The sequence below is a fragment of the Cyprinodon variegatus genome, unplaced genomic scaffold (genome assembly GCF_000732505.1).
Source record: "Cyprinodon variegatus isolate N-32 unplaced genomic scaffold, C_variegatus-1.0 Scaffold686, whole genome shotgun sequence".
Lineage (NCBI taxonomy): Eukaryota > Metazoa > Chordata > Actinopteri > Cyprinodontiformes > Cyprinodontidae > Cyprinodon > Cyprinodon variegatus.
The window spans coordinates 195953-217281 of NW_015151139.1; the positions used below are offsets into that span (position 1 = coordinate 195953).

General features: G+C 38.9%; 1 protein-coding gene across 2 annotated transcripts; it reads left to right on the top strand.

Annotated features, from left to right (window-relative positions):
- Positions 1-1422: 1422 nt before the first annotated feature.
- LOC107097341 (ubiquitin-protein ligase E3A-like) lies at positions 1423-20043 on the top strand. Of its 2 annotated transcripts, none has more exons than XM_015394462.1 (11): positions 1423-1665; positions 5282-5328; positions 9182-9438; positions 9515-10710; positions 10794-10938; positions 11785-11990; positions 12889-13053; positions 14194-14349; positions 17013-17086; positions 18904-19047; positions 19129-20043. In XM_015394462.1, coding segments are annotated over exons 2-11 (2466 nt in total). In that variant the 5' UTR covers positions 1423-1665; positions 5282-5326; the 3' UTR covers positions 19250-20043. The 2 variants fall into 2 exon arrangements, with proteins under 2 accessions (XP_015249948.1, XP_015249949.1); XM_015394463.1 differs by lacking the exon at positions 1423-1665 and adding an exon at positions 1740-1850.
- Positions 20044-21329: the final 1286 nt, after the last annotated feature.

Consider the following 21329-nt stretch of genomic DNA (forward strand, 5'->3'; position numbering starts at 1 on the left):
TTTGTCTTCAAAGGGGCGATTTCTCAATTTATTGTACCTGACAAGAACAACACACAAGAAAACAACCGTGTTATAGGCCGCCTGCTCCAAGTGAGTCCTCCCCCACAGGACAACATGACAAAAGGGGGAGGGTCTAAGGGGTGCAAACTATTTAAACACAACACCACAGGAGAAGAAATAAAAAGTAACACAGTTAAAACAAGACAGATTTTAACCAAATAAAAAACATTTTTGGAATTACAACAAAAGAGAAATACAACCAGGTATAGTAGCAAAGTTGTACTCCACCTAGGCCTATGAAAACCTCATTCACTGAGAAATAATAATGCCTCTGTGTTACAGATTCTGAAAGGCCTTGCATCAAAAATGACTGCAAGCAAAAAGAAGGTGGTGGCTAAAGGAAGCGAGGTAGGAGGACAGAAAAGGTGTAGCGCCACCGCAGCACTGGAGTCAGAATTATGCCCAGGAGCAAATGGATAAAAATAGTCCGGAGGAAAAAATAAACATGAATTGATATTCTTGCGGACGAGTCGATGCATCTGATCGTTGGATGTTGGATTGCTGCATCGATACAAAACAATCATTTTGTACACCCCTACTTGGCTCCCCATGAGTCTTTTCCCCTGATGTCTCCTGGTTTGTGGTTTTCTGCATTTTAGTTCTTGGGTTTTGTTTCTGTTGCCTTTTTGATTTCATTAAACCTCCAAGAACTTATCACTGCCTCCATCATCTCTGCTTTTGGGTCCTCAACCAACCTCCACCCAACCTGACAGTAACTCCACCATTGCCCCATTGTGGGACAATAAAGGTATATTCTATTCTATTCTATTCTATTCTATTCTATTCTATTGTAGTCTATCCTGTTCTATTCTATTCTATTCTATTCTATAGTAGTCTATTCTATTATATACTATTCTATTCTAATGTATTCTATTCTAATCTATTCTATTCTATCCTGTTCTGTTCTATTCTATTCCATTCTATTCTATTCTATACGAGTCTATTCTATTATATACTATTCTATTCTATCATGTTCTGTTCTATTCTATACTATTCTATTCTATTCTATACTATTCTATTATATACTATTGTATTCTATTCTATACTATTCTATTGTATTGTATTCTGTTCTGTACTATTCTATCCAATAGTATTCTATTCTATTCTATTCTATTCTATTCTATTCTATTCTATTCTATTCTATCCTATTCTATTCCATTAATTACCTGGGACATTAACATGTGAATTGTGGCCCTCCATATACCCCAGAGACCACATCAAAGTAAAAGCCCCCCTGCAGAATATTTTAACCGGCGGTGTTCTGGTGGTTTTCGTCACTCCTCGCAGCTGCGCGCCTGTAATAGTGGCGCGTGAAGGTGAGAGGAGCGAGTCTACATGACGTTTGATAGTCTCGCGCTGCATGCCGGGATATAACTCGCCTCTTGTTTACAAATTGACAGAGAAACCCGCTTTGACTGAAACACGGAACATATTTCCTCTTTCTGACGCTGGCACACCCGAACCGTTGACACGCGTGTAAAAAACAGATTGCTTTCTTTAAACTGAGCCACGGCAACCCACGCACACGGAGCTGTCACTCTTACACGAGTGATTTTTTTTTCTGCACCGTCACTGACACACGCTGTGCTTTCAGTCTAATCTCAGGTCAGTATCTCTGCTTGGTTATTACAGTTATTCCACAGTAGTAGAGGGACAGGACCGTGGAGTGGGAGCTGGTGGAGCCGTGGGAGCGTGATTAGCTATCAGCTGTTTCATTTTTATAGGCTGACATTACTAGAATAGAGCTGCCAGTAATAGGAACTCAGCCTTACTTCCTTTTAAAGTGTTTGGTAAGAAACTTTGTCTGTCTCCACTTTGTTCCTCCAGTCTTCCCAGTCTCCCTTTGGGTATAATCAGGCTTTATACCGGTCTAAAGGTTAACAGTTCATTTATAAGCAGGCAATAAATGTGGCAGGTTTAACCTTTTATGTCCCATTTAGCTCATTAACTAGGGGGTTATTCTCGGTATTAGAATATAATCCTCCAGCTGAAAGTTATTTTTTTTAATCACACCAATGTTTCTTAGCCAATTAAATCACTGCAGCTCAGCGAGATATTCTGTAGAGCTGATAGACATGGGCAGTTCTAGATGGGGGCCATCGGGGGCCGATGCCCCTGTAGAACTGTAGGAAAAAAAAGTTAAAAACAATCCACTGGACTTTGTTTCCAAGCTTGAAGACATTTCACTTCCCATCCAGGAAGCTTTTTCAATTCAAAATGCCAGGAATAGAGTTCAGTTTGAGGTTTTATACAGTAGTCCACGAAATCCTTGTTTTTGTTTGGAAAAGATGTAAAATGAAATGGACGAAGGGGTCCACTCCTTTGGAATGGGGGTCGTTTGGCTTCTTTTGTTAGCCTGCAATGCCCCGTACCCGTCTAAAGGGCTGGTTATCATCCCACAGCAGTGTGTCGTAGTGAGATTGTTAGTTATTTTTGATTTATGCCCAATATTAAAGCGTGGTTGGTGCTATGTTATTCCACGCCACAACGGACAACAACCAACTAGCTGTGGGTCTAGGTACGGCCGAGGCGGTGAGGAAGTGGGGGCAAGTTTGTGCGAGAACGGAGGGACATGAGGGCGAAAAAGAGCAGGGATCCAGGTGGAAAAAGGTTCCCAGCGTTCTGCCGCACTTTGCTCTACTAGCTGGTCCATCTTCACGAGTTTTCCACAATAGTGATTATACAAACAAAACAAGCCGGTAAGGTACCAAACAGGAAATATGCATAGTGTAGAGCGGATGTAGATTTGACAAATCAGAAGCCTCCTGTCTGCGGCACTGTTTGCGGTCACCTACAATTTTGGAGAGGTGCAGCAGAGTGTCTGCAGAAGGGGCGGAGGCATATCGGCATTCACTGCGACGCAGACAACCTTTTTTTCTGAGTATAAATCGGCCTTATGTCTCTGAAAGGGAGGTCGTTAAAGGGCCTGGCTGAATAGATTAGATTTGATTAGATTCAACTTTATTGTCATTAGACAGGTACAAGGCAACGGAATGCAGTTTAGGTCTAAGCAGAAGTGCAATAGCAGCAAGTGCAGGATAAATAATGGTTCAAATAATAGGCGAGGTCTTCTGCTCTATTGCAAAGGGGCTGCAATGATAGCAGGAAGGGATCAACTCAATTGCTGCACTGTAGGTTTTTGAAAGCTGAAACCTGAGTCCACCCCCGCTTTTTAAGGTTGGTTTTTCTTTCTTTCTATCTTTGTCCGTTTCAATTTCCATGTTTTCAAAACAAAAACAAAGCTTTTTTTTGGTCTGCTGTATAAAACCTCGAACTCAGAACTATTCCTGACATTTTGAATTGAAAAAGCTTTCTGGATGGGAAGCTAAACATCTTCAAACTTGAGAACAAAATCCAGTGGATTGCTTTTAATTGTTTTTTTTTTTTTTTTGGAACAGGTTGATAGGATTTTGTGTTAAAAAAAAATCTATTATCTTATTTCAAGTGTATAGTATCTAAATATCTTGTTTTAAAGGTATGAATCCTCCTTTTTTTGGCAGATCATCTGATCTTCCTGCTCAAATTAAGGGCAAATAAACAGATTTTAAGAAACTTTAACTTTTCTTTTGCAGTGTAATACTGTACTAAATCAGTTTCTTATGATAAGTGCTGACAAATGAGGCCGTAATTGATTTTTTCAATTACGGCTTGCACATTATTTAAAAATTACAGAAATTACCCGTTTGTGGGTCATTTAACTAAAATGTTTTTTTCTTTTATTCTTTTGTTCTTTGCCCCAAAGACAAATCACTGCCCCTCCTTGTGAATTTCATCTACAACTGCCACTGCTGATATAATAAACACTGTTTACAGACTAAATATCCAATCAGTTTCATAGGTGGCAGACATTGTTTTCAAGAACATTTGTTGCCATTATGTCGTATTTTGAGCACATGTTGGGCAGAGGGGCCCAAACCTTTCAGCTGCTGGGCCTTTCAATATTAAGTCATGACCCGAAATGGTTTTGTTTTTAAATATTTCTTCAAAAATGAATCAACCATGTATGTAATGATAACAATACAAAAGCATGTAGACATGAAGTTCAGTTTTTACTTAGATATCATTAAGTTCAAGTTCATACAAGTTGTTGAACTTCTCCCTACTTCTTTTGAGCTCTAGTAAAATGTCTTAACATCTTAATCTAAATCTTGCTTCTGTTGTTGCTCAAAGAAATTGAAAAAAAAAAATGCTTCAACATTATCATTTTATTTAGATGAATTCCTGGAGATATTCTCTATACCCCACACTCACTGAGCCATGACCCGAGCTTTGGGAACCTGTACCCTTAGGGTCCGGATGTAGAATGTCAAGTTGAGGTTTGGACTTAAACAGAACTTTTGCATTGCCTTTGCCTTCAGGGGTTTGCTACTGTCTTTGTTCTGTGAAGAAAAGAAAAAAAGCGCATCTATGTTCATTCATTTTACATTGGACTTTAAATAATGGTGCAAAGTAATTGCAAGTCCAAAGGTCCTGTTGCTTTACAACAAGCCCAAATCATTCCTCCCCTTCTGCTGTGCCTGGCAGGGAACCTGAGGTGTTTGTTCCTGAAGGGTTTTAGGTTATTTATAATACACACCCATGCAAACATATGTTGTTTACCTTTGTAATTCAATCCATCAATATTTGTTTATTCTTCATGTAGCTGTTTATTTAAAATGTTATGATGGTTCTTTTTCACCTGCTGTTAAGAGGACTGCCAGCTTCCTCAGATGTTTTTGTAATAATCCAATAAAGTCATTGCTGATGCCTGTTCTTATTGGCATAGAGTTAACACATACCCGCATGTTCTAGACCAACAAACTGCCAAATTATTCCTGCTTTTTATGAGTTGCTGAGACTTGCAGAGGATCAAAACCATCAAATGCATTTGAAGGATAAGGCTTGGCTGCTGCTTTCTCTATAAGATTCTAGGAACTGCATTCCATTGCCTTAGGAATTATATTTCTGTCCTCCTTGGCAGTGAAACAGTCTTTTTGTCTGCGTCTATAGTTATGTCTGCAATCTAAATATGATTATAAAGGTTTATGCATCTTCTGTAAATACGACTGTGATGCTTCAGAGCCATTAATTAAATACTCGATACCAAATAGGGGTTTCTGTGGATAAAACCGGTCACCAGGAGCTGGTCTATAAATTGTGTACGGGGAAAAAGGTAAAAAGATTTTTTTTTAATGTGTAACAAATATTAATCTTACATTTTTTTGTCCAATCACTCTCTTAGCTGACTGTCCTCCAGGCCTGAAGACGGGTGACTGAATCCAGCCGAATGTAAGTCAACCCACACTGTTAAGTTTGATACCAAATGCATAGTGTATTGATTTGTATTTTATTTTATTCAAACACAAAAAAAATCTGTGAGATTAGAAATATCTTTTACAGTCTGGGTTTAACAGGGTAAAAAAAAAACATCAGAGAAAGTGCAGTGAGGTTATTGTACATTGGTCTATGCTCACGATATGGAGCACATGCTAACATACTGTCGCCCCTCCTGGCCTGTTGCTGGGTAGGGTGTGAAAAGAAAGATAAATTTAGAAAAGGTTCTGGTCATGGTGTGGCAAACTGAAGGTCTATGAGCGCAATCTCTGTTAAACCAGCAGGTTTAAGGCTGAGGACTCATGCAAATTCTCTAAGACCATTATCACACATGTTTTTCCCTTGCTAACAGTTTTTTCTCATGGTCTTTATATGATGTGCCATCAGGCTAATCTGTTTGCTGATGATGATGTTTAGAGGATGACTGGCATCCTCCATAATATCATTCATTAATGGATTATTGTCAAGCAAAAGAAAAATAATTCAACACAGGTCAGCCTTTTCTTACTCTGATTTCCTTTAGTGCTCCCCGAAATAGTTAAAGGAGGCCATCTGTGTTTAGTATAAATTCAATATAAATCCAGCTGTTCTGCGAAAACCTGACAGGTTTGTCAGAAAAACATGAGAAAGCAAAGAGCATCATGAAGACATAAGATCACAGCGGAGCGGACAGATTGAGATACACTTCTGGAGAAATTCACATAACTGATAATGTACCAAGACACTGGTTACACTGGAGGAGCTGCAGAGATCCACAGTGTTTTCATGACCCAGTAGGTGCTAATTATGAAGGTTATTTTGTTTCAAAACTAATCTTTATAAATTCCACTTTATTATTAATTAGATTACCTCTAAAGACCATTGGTAGCACTGGATTTATTAGAGGCATAAAACTCAAGCAAGCTTAATGTATATGCAGGTGTGTCGTAGATATTCTTTATGGAAAAGTGGCAAGAAGAAACGTTAGTGTTGAAAAAAACATTGTTAAAACCTCCCACTTTACCACAGTTCATGCTAGGGACACAGTAAACCGTAGATGATGCAAAAAATGTTCGCTTCTGATCACCCCAGCATGAAGCATAGTGGTGGCAGCATCTTGCTAGGGAAAAGATTTTCTTAAAGGTCATAGCTTCAATTTTTCATCAAAACTATACATTTTTCAAAAATAATACATCCACGGAATGTTTAGAGTGGTGCAGAATAAAATTATTGATTTTATTAAAAACAAAGTAATACTTAATACATACTTTTTTTAAAATACATTTTAATTAGTTTAGAATATATAAATATTTACTTCTGGTTATGATGCCACTGTCAGCATGAAAGGATTTTGCACCAATAGGAATAGTCGGTTGAAGTCATGTGAGTTTAGGTGTTGATAAATCCCAGTAGTTATGTGATAAAAATGAAATAAAAGCTTCTTTTCTGCGTTAGGTGTATTAGATTAAATAAAAAACAAACAAAAAAGAAGCAAAAAGAGGGTTTATCCATGAGGGTTGGTGCTGACTTAAAGAGATCCACAACTAGTTGAACAAGTTGGTCTAAAAATGTTGTAACTATTAACTTAAAAATCGTGATATGTAGAAACACATAAGATAATTCAAATGATATATACTTTTTATATGTTTCACACAGGAAGCAGGTGAAGATTTTCAGTCCATGTCATAGTCTTTCCAAAAAAGTAAAAAAAAGAAAGTAAAAAAACAATCCACTGGACTTTGCTTTCCAAGTTTGATCCAGGAAGCATTTTGAATTGAGAAAACTTCCTGGATGGGAAGCGAAACATCTTCAAACTTGGAAAACAAATTCCTGCAGTTTGTTTTTTAACCTTTTTTGGTTCACACAGTCAGGTTGCCATTTTATCACCTGTGCAATATATGCTGGGTTGATGATGTGGTTTGGTCTTACTGGACTAGAATCTATGGTGACCAGATTTCTGCAATCTAATCTGGGGACATTTCCAGCTCATAGATAAAATAAATACCTTTTATGAAAAGTAAAATAGGAAATGGGGACATGGTACATTTAGACAATGCTGCGACTGCCTCAATGTTTTCATGAGCCGTTAAAACATCGGAAATCAAAATCAAATCAGAAGATAAGAAACTGTTTAAAGTGACAAAGCATCATTCAGTCCGGATAACATTGTAACACATCCTTATATATATACACATCGTTTGCATCATTATATATCTAACACAATCTTTGATCCTGATAGTAACTGTAAACAGCCTAGAAACTAGGAGCTTAGTGTAGTATGGCTTTCCATATTGGTTAGCATCTCCTAGTAGGGGTGTAAATCACACCCATCATGGCGATTCAATTCAGTATCCATTTCCTGACCAAACGATTCGATTATTTTCGATACTCAAGAATATATCATCTTCTTTTTCCTCCGCCACGTCTGTCTTGCCTACCTCTTTTTTTCACCTCCGCTATCTCCGCCATGTCCGTCTTGCCTACTGTTAACACATGTGTGCGCATGCGGAAAGAGGGCAGTGTCTAAAGGAAGCGAGGTAGGAGGGAAAAACAGGTTTAGTGCCACTGCAGCACGGGAGTCAGAAATACGTCCAGGAGCAAGTGGATAAAAATAGACCAGAGGAAAAAAAAAACATGAATCGATACTCTTGCAGACGTATCGATGCATCAGATTGTCGGCTGGTGGATCAATGCATCGATACAAAACGATTATTATTTACGCCCCTATCTCCTAGTAACAGAGGCATATAAACCCAAGCTTCTTCGGCCTACACTCCCCTCTCTCTCCCTTTGGTCTTTCTTTACTCCCTCTTGTGATTTCTACGTTCTTACAAATTTCAATGCGCTCCAGTTCAAACGGAAAAGGTTTAACATTATTCCATGCTATTATTGCTAAATGGCAGTGGCGCAATAAGATTCAGAATTTACTCAGAATGTACTGCAGCATAAAGAACATGGCTTTGCTATGTGACAATATTTTATTTAGATTTTCTAAAACTAAACAGGTTAAAGTACTTTTACTGTACATGCGTATTTCTAATATAAAGTCTATTGCAAAGGGGCTCAGAAGCCATGAGTAGGTTGCCACTTTTCTTGACAGGTCGCCAGTTTGTTGCAGGGCAACACAGAGACACATAAAGATGCACAACCATGCACATACACACTTACACCTAAGGACAATTTAGAGAAGCCAATTAACCTAACAGTTTTGGGACTGTAGGAGGAAGCTGGAGTACCCAGAGAGAAACCCACACATGGCAGAAAGACCCCGGGATAGGAATCAAACCCAGAACCTTCTTGCTGCAAGGCAACAGTGCTACACACTGTACCACCATACAGCCGCTGTTTCAAACTTATGGTATATAACGCATAATCTAAAGAAAAAAGCAACTAAAAAGCAGATGTAAACAGTATAATCATATATATCTGAGCATGCCCGATGATGAGGTCAGACAAGCAGTTTAAGAGATCGAATGTAAAAAGTATCCAATAGGCTCAGAAAAGTCATAAAATATTTTTAGAAATATGTAGTTAAGCATTCTTTGGTGATTTAAGGATAAAAATACGAACTTTTAGTACCATTATTACAGTATTTATGGTGACTTAGATTAACATATCTGCTTGCACATGTGCAGTACGGATTAGATGGTGGCAGGACCAAAGAGCTCAGTAAGAGGGAATACTTTGATTTCATTGGTCATCATGATTGGAGTACCTCAGTCTCTGCAAAGCAGATGCACCCCGCCAATTCTAAACCGCCACAGCCCAACAGATATGAGAATGTATATATTGTAAATGATCAGCCTGTGTTCTTGTTTGTTTTTCACAGGAACAGAGCGACTGCAAAGCGGTTAATCGAACGCTACTTTCGACAGTTAACTGAAGGCTGTGGAAATGGCAACTGCACCAATGAGTTTTGTGCCTCTAGCAATAACTGTCAACCTCTGGATAACAATGCAGCTGCTGCTAAAGCGCTGGACCTATTTAAGGTTAATGCCAAACTGTGCGATTATTACCCTTCAGTGGAGTCCAAGTCTGACGAAAACTCTCGGATGGAGAGCGAGACGAACACTGAAAAATTCTCAGGTATTTTAAAGTGGACTATTGATTCCCATGGATGCAGAGTTTAGCTCTGTTGTAATGGTTTTATCTCCAATTACAGATGTTCACTACCTCACAGAGCACACGGTGTGTAGGATCCTGAGTGTCTGTGAGGAAGAAGGGAATTATTCTACTCTTGTCCGCATCATTGGCAGGATATTCTCTAATGCGGAAGCTCTCATGAAGAGCTTTCGGAAGGAGGAACCAGGTGCCGCCAAGAACCTGGATTCTCTTAAATTGAGAGAAGAGAAAGAGAGCGACCAGTCCTCAGGCAAGAAGGCCTCCTCCTCCGCCTCCTCATCAGAGGAAACTCCAAATGGAAACCCCAACTCTTACGAGCCCACCGTAGACATTGATGCCGTACGGAGGGTCTACGATAAACTTCTTTCCATCGACCAGGTGGAGTCTGCCTTGGTAAATGCCCTCATTTACCTCACTCCAAACGTGGAACTTGACCTGGAATATCTAGACGTGTACGAAACAAACCCTGATTACCTGAACATCTTCATTATTGTGATGGAGAACAGCAACCTTCATAGCCCAGAGTACCTGGAAGTGGCATTACCTCAATTTTGCAAGGCGATGAGCAAGCTGCCACTGACTGCCCTAGCTCGGCTGACCAAACTCTGGTCGTCGTACGGCCTCCCTCACGTTCGGCGGATGATGGAGACCTTCCAGCAGCTGATTACTTTCACTGTTGTTAGCAATGAATACGGTGCAGAAAATCTGGTGAATGACGACGAGACAGTGGTGGCTGCAACCAACTGCTTAAAGGTAGTCTTCTACGCAAACATCCTCGGAGGAGAGGTGGATGTAGAGCACAACGAAGAGGATGATGAAGACTCCGAGTCAGATGAGCTGACGCTGCACGAACTGCTGGGTGAAGAGCGGCTCTTTAAGAAGGGCCCGCGGGTTGACCCTTTGGAGAGAGAGCTTGGTGTACGCGCCATAGACAGCATAAAGCCCCTCATACCATTTGAGGATTTTATCAATGAATCTGTGAACGAAGTGATTGAAATGGACAAAGATTTTACCTTCTTCAAAGTCAACGCAGAAACAAAGTTTTCCTTCCAGAGCTGCCCCTTCATTCTTAGCGTCATTACCAAGAGCCAGGGCTTGTATTATGACAACAGGATCCGGATGTACAGCGAAAGACGCCTGACGGCTCTCTACAGCATGGTACAGGGCCAGCAGCCAAACCCCTATCTGAAACTCAAAGTACGCCGAGACCACATCATTGACGATGCCCTCGTCAGAGTGAGTCTAAATAAATTGTCTGCATTACTTCTGTCATTGCTGCACCATTAATCATTGAACTCTGTTTTTTCCTGCATTTCCAGTTGGAAATGATCTCTATGGAGAACCCTTCTGACCTGAAGAAGCAGCTGTATGTGGAGTTCGAGGGGGAGCAAGGCGTAGATGAGGGAGGAGTTTCGAAGGAGTTCTTTCAGCTCGTATTGGAGGAGATCTTTAATCTGGACATAGGTTAGACTCGAAACACCACATTTACAGCTTCTGTTGTGTGCTAAAAGTTTAAAGGAGGTTTTTTTACGTCTGTGATATGTTCACTTATCAAAACACTATGTCCTGGATAATGCTAGCTTAGCATAAAAACATTAAACCTGTAAAAGTCCAACTAACATACAGTAGTCAGCCTCAGTCTGTCCCCGTACCTGAAATTGGTAAGGACACTTCAGCCGTGGCAGAAGTACATCAGTGGTTGCCATGTTAAGTTCAATCAAAATAGTCGTGGCTGTTAGAAAGGACTTACGTGTGGGTATACTCCCGCAGCAGTGTGTCGCAGTGAGCTTTTTGCAGATATTTTTGATTTATGCCCAATTTTGTGTGGTCTGCGCTATGTTATTCCACGCCACAATACAAGAGGGGCAATCACGAACTAGCTGTGGGTCTAGATACGGCCGAGGCAGTGAGGAAGTGGGGGCAAGTTTGTGCGACAACGGAGGGACATGAGGGCGAAAAAAAGCGGGGATCCAGGTGGAAAAAGGGTCCCAGCGATCTGGCGCACCTCGCTCTTCTGGCTGGTCCTTTTTACAAGTCATTTTCCAACGGCGGTCATACAAACAGAACAAGCCAGTAAGGTACTAAATAGGAAATATGCATAGTGTAGAGCGGATGTAGATTTGACCAATTCTAAAAGAAAATGGCATATGGAAATTGACTGTTCATGCTGGCCTATGGTCCCATTGACAGATAACCTTTAGTTCCTGCTTTAGTGTACCTCTGTTTTAAAATTCACTTAGAATAGTTGGGGGTGTTTACCATAAGGGTCAATTCTTACACTCGCTTCCTTTCAAATGACTGTGTTCACAGGGATGTTCACCTATGACAACGACACCAAACTGTTCTGGTTTAATTCATCCTCCCTGGAGAACGAAGCACAGTACACCCTTATTGGAATCGTTCTGGGGCTGGCGATTTACAACAACTGCATCCTGGATGTTCATTTCCCCATGGTTGTCTACAGGAAGCTGATGGGGAAGAAAGGGACCTTCCTGGACCTGTCAGACTCACACCCAGTACGGTATCTTTTTCTGATAATCTGTTGCAGTGTTAAGGTGTATGAATTGAAATTAGTCTCATAGAGTTCTTGTAGAGTCCTCTCTGCCTTACCTCCCTTGTTTGCTACTTTTATTTTTTCCTCCCTTCCTTGGCTCTTTCCTTTATTCCTTCCTGTTCTTTCTTGCTTTGTGGTTTATAAAGGGGTTGTTTTTTGTTTGTTTTTTCATCCTCTTTTGGCAACATGGCTGTGGGGATTGATGTCCCAGAGGTAGCTGATAGCCCAACAGCTTCTTTTACAAGGAGACCATTATGACTGTTGCCAAAGGTTTCTGCTTGATACTTGTACATTAAACCTTATTGAAAGTTATTAAGGGAGTAAAATCTTATGCAACAAACATGGAGAAGTAAAGGGTGGTGAGAAAGAAAGAGGGTATAAGAACAAAGGGAAGAGAGAAGGTGATAGAGACAGGAAAGATGCATGAAAAGAAAAAAAATAAAACAAAACAGCAAAAATAGGCACAGAAGATAAACAGTAACTCTGCTTAAACACCTGTGTGAGATGAGAGGAACAGAAAGCAGAGAACAAAATAGCAAAAAGAAGACAACAGGCAACCTTTTAAGTCTGGCTTATTATTTAACAATATCTGCCAGAGTTACAATAGGTTACGACTTTATTGATCTCACAGTGAAGAAATTAACTTGTCGCATCGTCTCAATAGTCAAAAGAAGGTGCCAAAGGGAGGAAAAGGTGCATATATACATATTTAACAGGATTATCACACAGGTTATTACACAAGGTATTGAATAGTTTGTGTAAAGGACATAGGATTAAATTGAAATAGCTTTAAGATTCTTCTTCTTTTCTTACTTTGGAGCTACAGTAGCACTTCAGGTCACCACTTTCTCCTGTGGCAGGTTCTCTATCAAAGTTTGAAGGAAGTACTGGAGTATAGTGGGAGCCTGGAGGAGGACATGATGCTCACCTTCCAAATATCCCACACAGACCTTTTTGGAAACCCCATGCTGTATAACTTGAAGGAGAACGGAGACAAGATCCCCGTTACTGAGGAGAACAGACAGGTGAGCTGTTTTTAGTTGTATCTTACTTTGGGGATGTGGAACAGATTTATATCATATATTCTAATAGGGATGGAACGGTTTATGAAAACCGTCCGAACCGTTCGGTTTGACTGTCTCGGTTCGATTCGCGTGTGTTTCCTTTGGTTCATGCGCTGCTTCTTTTTCTCATAGGCGAAGCGTTCACACTCTAGAGCAGAAGGTGGCGGTACTGCGACCAAAGCCAACCACCAGTAGTAAACAAGAAGAAGAAGCAAAGCAGCGTAGCTGGGTGTAGCAGGAAAAAAATCAGTTGTTGTGGAGAATTGTGTGGGTATGGCGAGTGGGAAAGAACAGGAGTTGGAAGACGCGCCAGCAGCACTTTATAGGTCTGCTGTATGGGACCACTTTGCATTTAGAGTGAACTACGATGACGGCGGAAAGAAAGTTGTGGATAAAAGTGCAACAGTGTGCAAGCATTGTGCAACACGTTTTGTTTATGCTTACAGCAACACGACCAACATGTCAGGCTAACAATCAACATATACCGAACCGAAAACCGTAACCGCGAAAACCGTGAACCGAACCGAACCGAACCGTGGATTTTGTGAACCGTTCCACCCCTATATTCTAAGTATTTAGTCTTACATTAATGAAAATAAAAGTTTTATTTATCTTTATTTTTTTTCTTAAAATGATGTCATTTCAATAGATTTCTGTTCTATTTTTACATCTTTGCATCAATCAAACTTCACCAATCCAACAGATTCTGTAGTAACATCACTCCAGTCTCTAAATCCTGACTTAGAACTCCAGCTTTTAGAATGATGGCAAAAAATACAACTTTTTTTGTCTCTAAATCCTTCTAAATTCAATGTTTTTTAATCTCCTCCTCAACCCCACTAATCCTCTAATTCAAATAAATGATTAGAAGTCATGTTGCTCCTGGTTCCTCCAGTGTGTGTTTCACAAGTTGAAAAAGGGGAACATAGCAAAGATGGCCTAATTTGAAAGGAGTCGCAAATGTTGCTTAATTTCCTGAACATAACTTTGAAAATTGGCTCACCCTTTACAACTCCCCACACACTGATTTTGACATTGCAAGAAAGAAAACTGGCTGTAACTTTTTGAACATGCCTTTCTTTGTGTGTCTGTGATTCACAGGAATTTGTTCACCTGTATGCAGACTACATCCTGAACAAAAGCGTGGAAAGCCAGTTCAACGCTTTTAAGAAGGGTTTCCTGATGGTCACAAACGAGTCCCCGCTGAAATACTTGTTCAGACCAGAGGAGGTAGAGCTTCTGATCTGTGGGAGCAGGGTGAGGAAAATCAGCTCAGCTTTAAACAGTGACTTCGTTTTATCAAATATATAATTAATCTATGCTGTACATCAAGGGAAGTTGTAATAACTGGCAAAATACTTTTATGGTGTTTTAAAAAAAAAAAAGCCAAATGGCAGGAATTTGAACAGCACTACTTTTTAGGGTTAAAGGAATCCTATTTAGGACAACTTGCTTCAGTTGTTGGTCTTTTCTGATCCGCAGATTAGGTTTTGAAATAACTCTTTATTCCATTTAACTAGATTTCATCAAGTAGTTTTAGCAAAAGTATTTCTAACTTCATGGTCTTCATCTTGCCACCTCATTATAAATTTGATATGACAATTCAATTCAATTCAGTTTATTTATATAGCGCCAATTCACAATACAAGTCATCTCAAGGCACTTTACAGTTCAACAGTACAATGTAAATTGATTGCATTGCAAAAACAGATATAAAAATAAGTAAAATTGTCTTGGGAAATGGGTATTTTCGCTTAATTTAACCAGGTAGATAAGATGATTTGCCAATGGAATTAATAATTTTGCCTTTAAAGTAAGAAAATTAGATCTTATGCTCTTGATACAGGATAATGTTTTTTGTTCTCCTGTTTAAAAATAAATTGTCCATTGGCAAATCTTTGACTAATCACTCAAATCAAGGGAAAATACTCTTAAAAGAAAATTGGATTTAATTTTTTTTAGTTTTTGCAGTTTGCATACAAAGACTTTCCACTGTATCTATTTTCCATATTTGCCTAAACCCATCACCAAAGGTACATTATTGAACAATGAATAAACAAGAAAAAAATGCAACTCCCAGTGAAAAGAAAAAAGGAAAAGTCTAAGTATGCAAAAGCACAATAAATATTGGCAGCCTAGAGGAATGAGAGACCAGCAGCACTCGCAGCTGAAACTGGTATTTTGATAAACGCGTGAGTAAATGCTGCCAGCAGGTGGCGGCAGCGTACATCAAGGTTTATGTCTGATGAAGGACTAATTAAACACTACAATTATTTTCCACATGATGTTGACCATGCGTATTAAGTCGATACTTTTGCTGCAGGTTGTAGGTTTTAAGTCCCTGTCAGCTTTGTATATCTAGAGAATTCAAAGTTTTCTCTTCCTTGCCAGTTCTAGTTTAGTGGGAATGGAAGAAGACCCAGTGGGAACACTACTGTTTAAGTATCTAGCATATGTGTTTTTCCTGCGAGGTGTACTTCTGTCCGAGCCCCATGTTTCTTGCAGCCTATGACAGCTTTTCTTGTACCTCCCATGCTGAGCAAAGATCTCTGCAGATCCTTCAATAGTACCTTTGGCCTCTTGGCTGTTTCTCTATTCACATGCTCCAGTCAGTTCAGGTGCATAGCTGTTAGGGGTGTGCTGATACAACTTTTTCATTTCCGATACGATACTGATATTGCAGCTGTGAATATTGGCCGATACAGATATTGACCCGATGCGATATTAGTATGAATCATACCAGCTTCTATAACTAAAACAGGGAACAAAAGTTAACAACTGAAAAGAAAAACAACTGATCCATGTAAAATTAACCAATGAGTTACCAATGAGTTACAGACATTTTCAACAGAACATCCCTAATAGCTACGTCTTGGTGGGTTTGCAGTTTTGCTGTAAGGTTCCTTAAAGTCTGAGGCAATGGTTTAATCAAATACTGAAACGTTTAAAGGAGGTGTAAACTTCTCTGTGATGAGGAAAGCCAGTAAAGGGCTGGTTATACTCCTGCAGCAGTGTGTCACAGTTAGCTTGTTGCAGATATTTTTGATTTATGCCGAATTATGAAGCGTGGTCTGCGCTATGTTATTCCACGCCGCAACGCAAGAGGGACAATCACGAACTAGCTGTGGATCTAGATATGGCCGAGGCGGTGAGGAAGTGGGGGCAAGTTTGTGCGACAACGGAGGGGCATGAGGGTAAAAAAGAGCGGGGATCCAGGTGGAAAAAGGGTCCCAGCGTTCTCCGCCCCTCGCTCTTCTAGCTGGTCCATATTCATGAGTCGCTTTCTACAATGGTGGTAATACAAAACAAGCTGGTAAAGTACCAAACAGGAAATACGGATGTAGATTTGACCCATTAGAGGCCTCCTATCTGCAGCACTGTTTGCGGTCACCTACAGTTTTGGAGAGCTGCAGCAGAATGTCTGAGGAAGGGGCGGGGCACATTTGCGTTCATTGCGACACACGCAGACGACCTGGTTTCTGAGTATAAATCAGCCTTAAGGCTTGTGCACCTAGAAAGGTCACCATAGAGAGCTTTATGTAAGAGTAAAGTTATTTATTAACTCTCTAAAAGGTCTTTTGTTTCGTGATAATATGCAGACATTCCTCTTGCAATTCTACATCTTTTTATCTCCTCAGTTGACTTAATAATAATGAATTTCAGTGAAAAGAGGAGGGATGTTACAATAGCAACTATGTCTCACTCCTGTTATTGATTAAATACTAGATTTGTTCATATTCTGAAATCAAAGAAAAGTTAATTTATGAATGCTTTTATTTCTACTTCTTTCATTTAATTTTCATTTATCTAAGTTTATAGATTTTCATCCTATTTTAAAATGGTTCATGGATCTTTAGCTGTTTGTTTTAAGCTGTGCTTTTTAAATGACAGATTCTATCAATTCTTTCTTTATTCCACAGAAACTTGATTTTGAAGCTCTTGAAAAGACAACAGAATATGATGGAGGTTATAACAAGGACAGCCAAATTATCAAGTAAGTCCATTGACTGCATGCAGTTCAGTTTGTTTATATAGCTCCTGGTAACAACACACGTCATCTCAAACAGTTTAACACAACACAAATCATGCAGAAGGACTGCTTCACAGTTTTCTACATGGCAAAATATATCAAATTAAGGACAATTTTCTTGAAATAACTACTTTCCTTTGATGTACGGAGGTAAGTGGGACGTTTCTCTAAGGCAAAAAGATAATTTATGTTAAAAATCAGAAAAATAAAAGCTCCATCTTCCTACTTAAAGTGCATAATATCATATTTTGTTATTTAAGGGGAATAATGCTCATTCCTTGGGCGAATTATCATATTTGTATACTAAAATAGCGCAAATACATGTATTTTAAGACATTTTAATTTGTTTTTCGATCAGTTTTTGCAGTTTATCTACTGAAGCCAAGCTGATTGCATCCAGTCATTGACTATGCAGAATTCACACATAAAAAACATGCACAAAAAAAAACAAAACAAAAAAACGGTCAGTTCAGGTGTTTTATAAAATATGTGAATCATTCTTTATATACCAAACTGAATGATTGTTGTTCTCTACTTCAAAAAACACTTTAGATTTAAAATGGAAAAATTTTCTATTTTTTTATAAATATTTTATCATTCAAAAATTCAATGTATAACGTGGATGCATAAACACCTCTTTTTATTTCAGTGTTAAATTCTATTTAACACTGAAATAACACAGAGTTTTTATCTTTAAATGCTTTTAAGTTGAAAGTGAATGAATTTGAAGCAACCTCAATGATCTCTAATTGTTTTACTTGATATGTTTTTTATTTTTTACGTACCTGTCATTTATATTAATATATCTATGTTTAATGTTTCTTATGTAACTTTGCTGCCTCTTGGCCAGGACTCCCTATTGGTTAAATAAATGTTAAATAAAAATAAAGATTCAAAAGTAGCAGATTATAATCAGAAATGTCTCCAGACCTTTACTGATGGTTGATTTTCTTTATTCAGACCCCACTGATTTTTAATTGGTTAGCCCTGCTTTACAGCCTAATGGTCTTCTAGGTAACTAATGGCACTTAAAGGCACCATCATGACCCTTCTGCATATAAAGCCAGAGAATGACCCAAATCTGAACTTAGCTAAACAGTAAGAAAAGGGTTTTTATGCTGTACACATCTTGTTAGCTAAATAATGCAGTATTTTGGCCATTCCTAGCTTAGGGGTTCATACTTCTTCTATAGGACTCTGAGGTTCTTCAAAGTCGGTGTATTATGCTAAAAGAGATTCCTCTGTCTGAGCTGATATATTTATCTTGAAGCAAATCTTTTTAAAGAGATTATCGGATACACACACAGTCTGGAAAATGACTTTTCAGTGGTTCTCTTCCGGATCTGGATAAGATGGAGAAATATTTGTACTTTCAGGTTTTACTTCTTCTGTTTCACAAATCTTGTGACCTTCCATCTGTTGTCCTTTCATTATGTTCTTCCTTTCTTCCTTCTGTCCTGTTTTCTTTCCTTTTTTCATTGTGTTCTTCCTGTCTTTCTTCTTTGTCATTCCCCGACTCCCCTTCCTGTCATGTTTGAATGTTTCCTTAATTTCCTACCTGATTTCTTCCTTGCCTTCCCTCATCCTTCCTTGTGTCCTACCTCATTGTCTTCTTTCTGTCCTTCATTCTTTCCACTCTTAAGTTATTTTATATTTAAAGCCTGCCATGTTGAGCTTTACAATATTAAAACACTAAGACCTGAAAGAATGTTTAATTTTTTTTAAATGAAAGATGTTTAGACATTCCTCAATTAATATCATTCCTATACTTTTGACTGCAGAGATTTCTGGGAAATTATCCACTCTTTCGGCGAGGAGCAGAAACGGCTTTTTCTTCAGTTCACCACGGGAACAGACAGAGCTCCAGTCGGAGGTCTTGGTAAATTAAAGATGATCATCGCCAAGAACGGTTCTGACTCTGACAGGTACGGCCGACCCAGGATGCTGTATGTCCACCTTTGATGCAATTGGCTCAATTAAACCTTTTCTGTTGCGTTTTATTGCAGACTACCGACCTCTCACACCTGCTTTAACGCCCTGCTGCTCCCTGAATACTCCTCCAAGGAAAAACTGAAAGAGAGACTCCTCAAGGCCATCACTTACGCCAAAGGCTTTGGGATGCTGTGAAGAAAAAAACAAGGGAATACCACAGAAACACACAGGGAGACCTGAACAAACACCAAAATGCTGCAACAACTCTGTGCCTAATGGATTTCTCACAGATAAATCCACCGCTGGCCTTCCATGCTGAGCCTTCACTTGCTTTTTAACTTTGACAACTATGTAGGCATTAGAAATCCCAAAGAAGTTCTGTTCCTGAAAGATAAAACCCATATTTGAATTGTGAAACTGTGAAAGTGAGCTTCCATATAGTAGCAGATAAAGTATATTTATTAAACTAGTTTGACTTCTGATGCCTCTGAAGTTTATACATGTAGCAGTATTTTCTCCTCACTGGGCGTGATGGTGCTCCTTGACTGCAACTGATGAAAACAAAGAGTTGAACCCTTTTGTATTACCTGCTAATAAATATAGCGTCACTTATAAACCGTATTTTCTGTCTTAGTAAGGGCAATCTTCAGTTTATGATTGAAACTTTTTTGCTGTGCCTGTAACAGATGAACATAGTTTGCTGTGAACCTGATGTGATATTATTGTTTTCTGCAGTTTGCAAGGTTTCAGAATCTGTTTCAAAGCGATTTAGCGACAGTATTAGCGCATCAAATCTGAAACAGGTGGTTTCCTTCTCTTGTTGCCTAAGAGTTACTGATTTGCACACTTCTATGTGCAGATGCCAAATGTGCAAGGCCTGTTTAAGGGAAACTGTCACAATAAAAGGTTAGATTTGGCCATGTATCTCAGGTATGTAAAGAATTTGCAGAAAGTACTTCTGTAAACTCCAATATGCAAGGTGAATAAAAGGGAAAAATCCAAGCTTTGTTGTAATTTTTTTTATTTATTTACTAAGTATAGAAATGCCTGCTCAGTTTGGTGACAATGTAACCAAGCTATGGACAGAAACTTACACCTTTAGAAACTGAATTTGAATAGTTTTTTTTTTTATTAATTAATGCAATTAATTAGAAATTTATTGCATGGTTTGAAAAAAAATCACTAGGTTGAAACCAAATTTTATGGTTTGTAAATGAATTCCTTACTTTGAATTTTTTTTTTAATTCTGGAGCACACATAAGCTTAGATGCCATTCAGCATTTTAGGCATAGCAATCAGAGAACAGAGAAGTACATAACACTGATGGCAGGTTATAGTGCTTGTAGCTAATAGCTGTAGACAGCATAACTGTTACCTTTAGCCCATTGGATCCTTGTTATTCATAGACATTTAGTATTGTTAGTCTGAATAGCTAATGTTGTGCTTGTTGTTTCCATCAGTAAGCCCCATGCTGTGTGCACACTTACTTCAACTCTAAATACTGAAAGGAAATTTAACCTGAAGATAAATCGGTGGGGCTGCTCAGTGGCACAGAAGGTTTTGGGTTCGATTCCTGGACAGGATCTTTCTGCATGGAGTTTGCATGTTCTCCCTGTGCATGTGTGGGTTCTCTCTGGGTACACTGGCTTCCTCCCACAGACCAAAAACATGACTGATAGATTGATTGGCTTCTCTGAATTCTCCTTAGGTGTGAGTGTGAATGGTTGTTAGTCTCTGTGTTGCCCTGCGATGGGCTGGCGACCTGTCCAGGGTCCACACTGGACAGGTCCGTAGACAGCTGGAGATAGGCACCAGCAACCCACCACGACCCCAGCTGGGATAAGCGTGACGAAAAATGGATGGATGGATGGATTAAAAACTGAAATTAAATTAAATTGCAAAATTAAAGTGAGGATAAGACAGATTTCCAAAACAAAAATAAATTAATAAAGCAGAATACATATTCAAACTAATGAAATAAGTTTCAGCCTAGTTAAATTAAATTTCAAGGTAACGCTTTTACATATATATATATATATATATATATATATATATATATATATATATATATATATATATATATATATATATATATATACCTAGGGTGAAATTGTTCCTTTTCTTAATTTCTTTTGCTTTGGTGGTTTGGTTTGGTCCTGTGAGAACATTTACTACTCTGGGAAGCCATAGACCTATTTAATGACATGATCCTCTGCGACATATTTTAAGCTAGTCCTGCTCATATGTCTCAGAAATTATGACCTAATAATAGGAT

Bases quoted from the DNA above. Each gene is read 5' to 3' on its own strand.
- LOC107097341 (XM_015394462.1), top strand. The intron at 13,054-14,193 runs GTGAGCTGTTTT...TGTGATTCACAG, and splicing joins TTACTGAGGAGAACAGACAG to GAATTTGTTCACCTGTATGC. The intron at 19,048-19,128 runs GTACGGCCGACC...GTTTTATTGCAG, and splicing joins AACGGTTCTGACTCTGACAG to ACTACCGACCTCTCACACCT.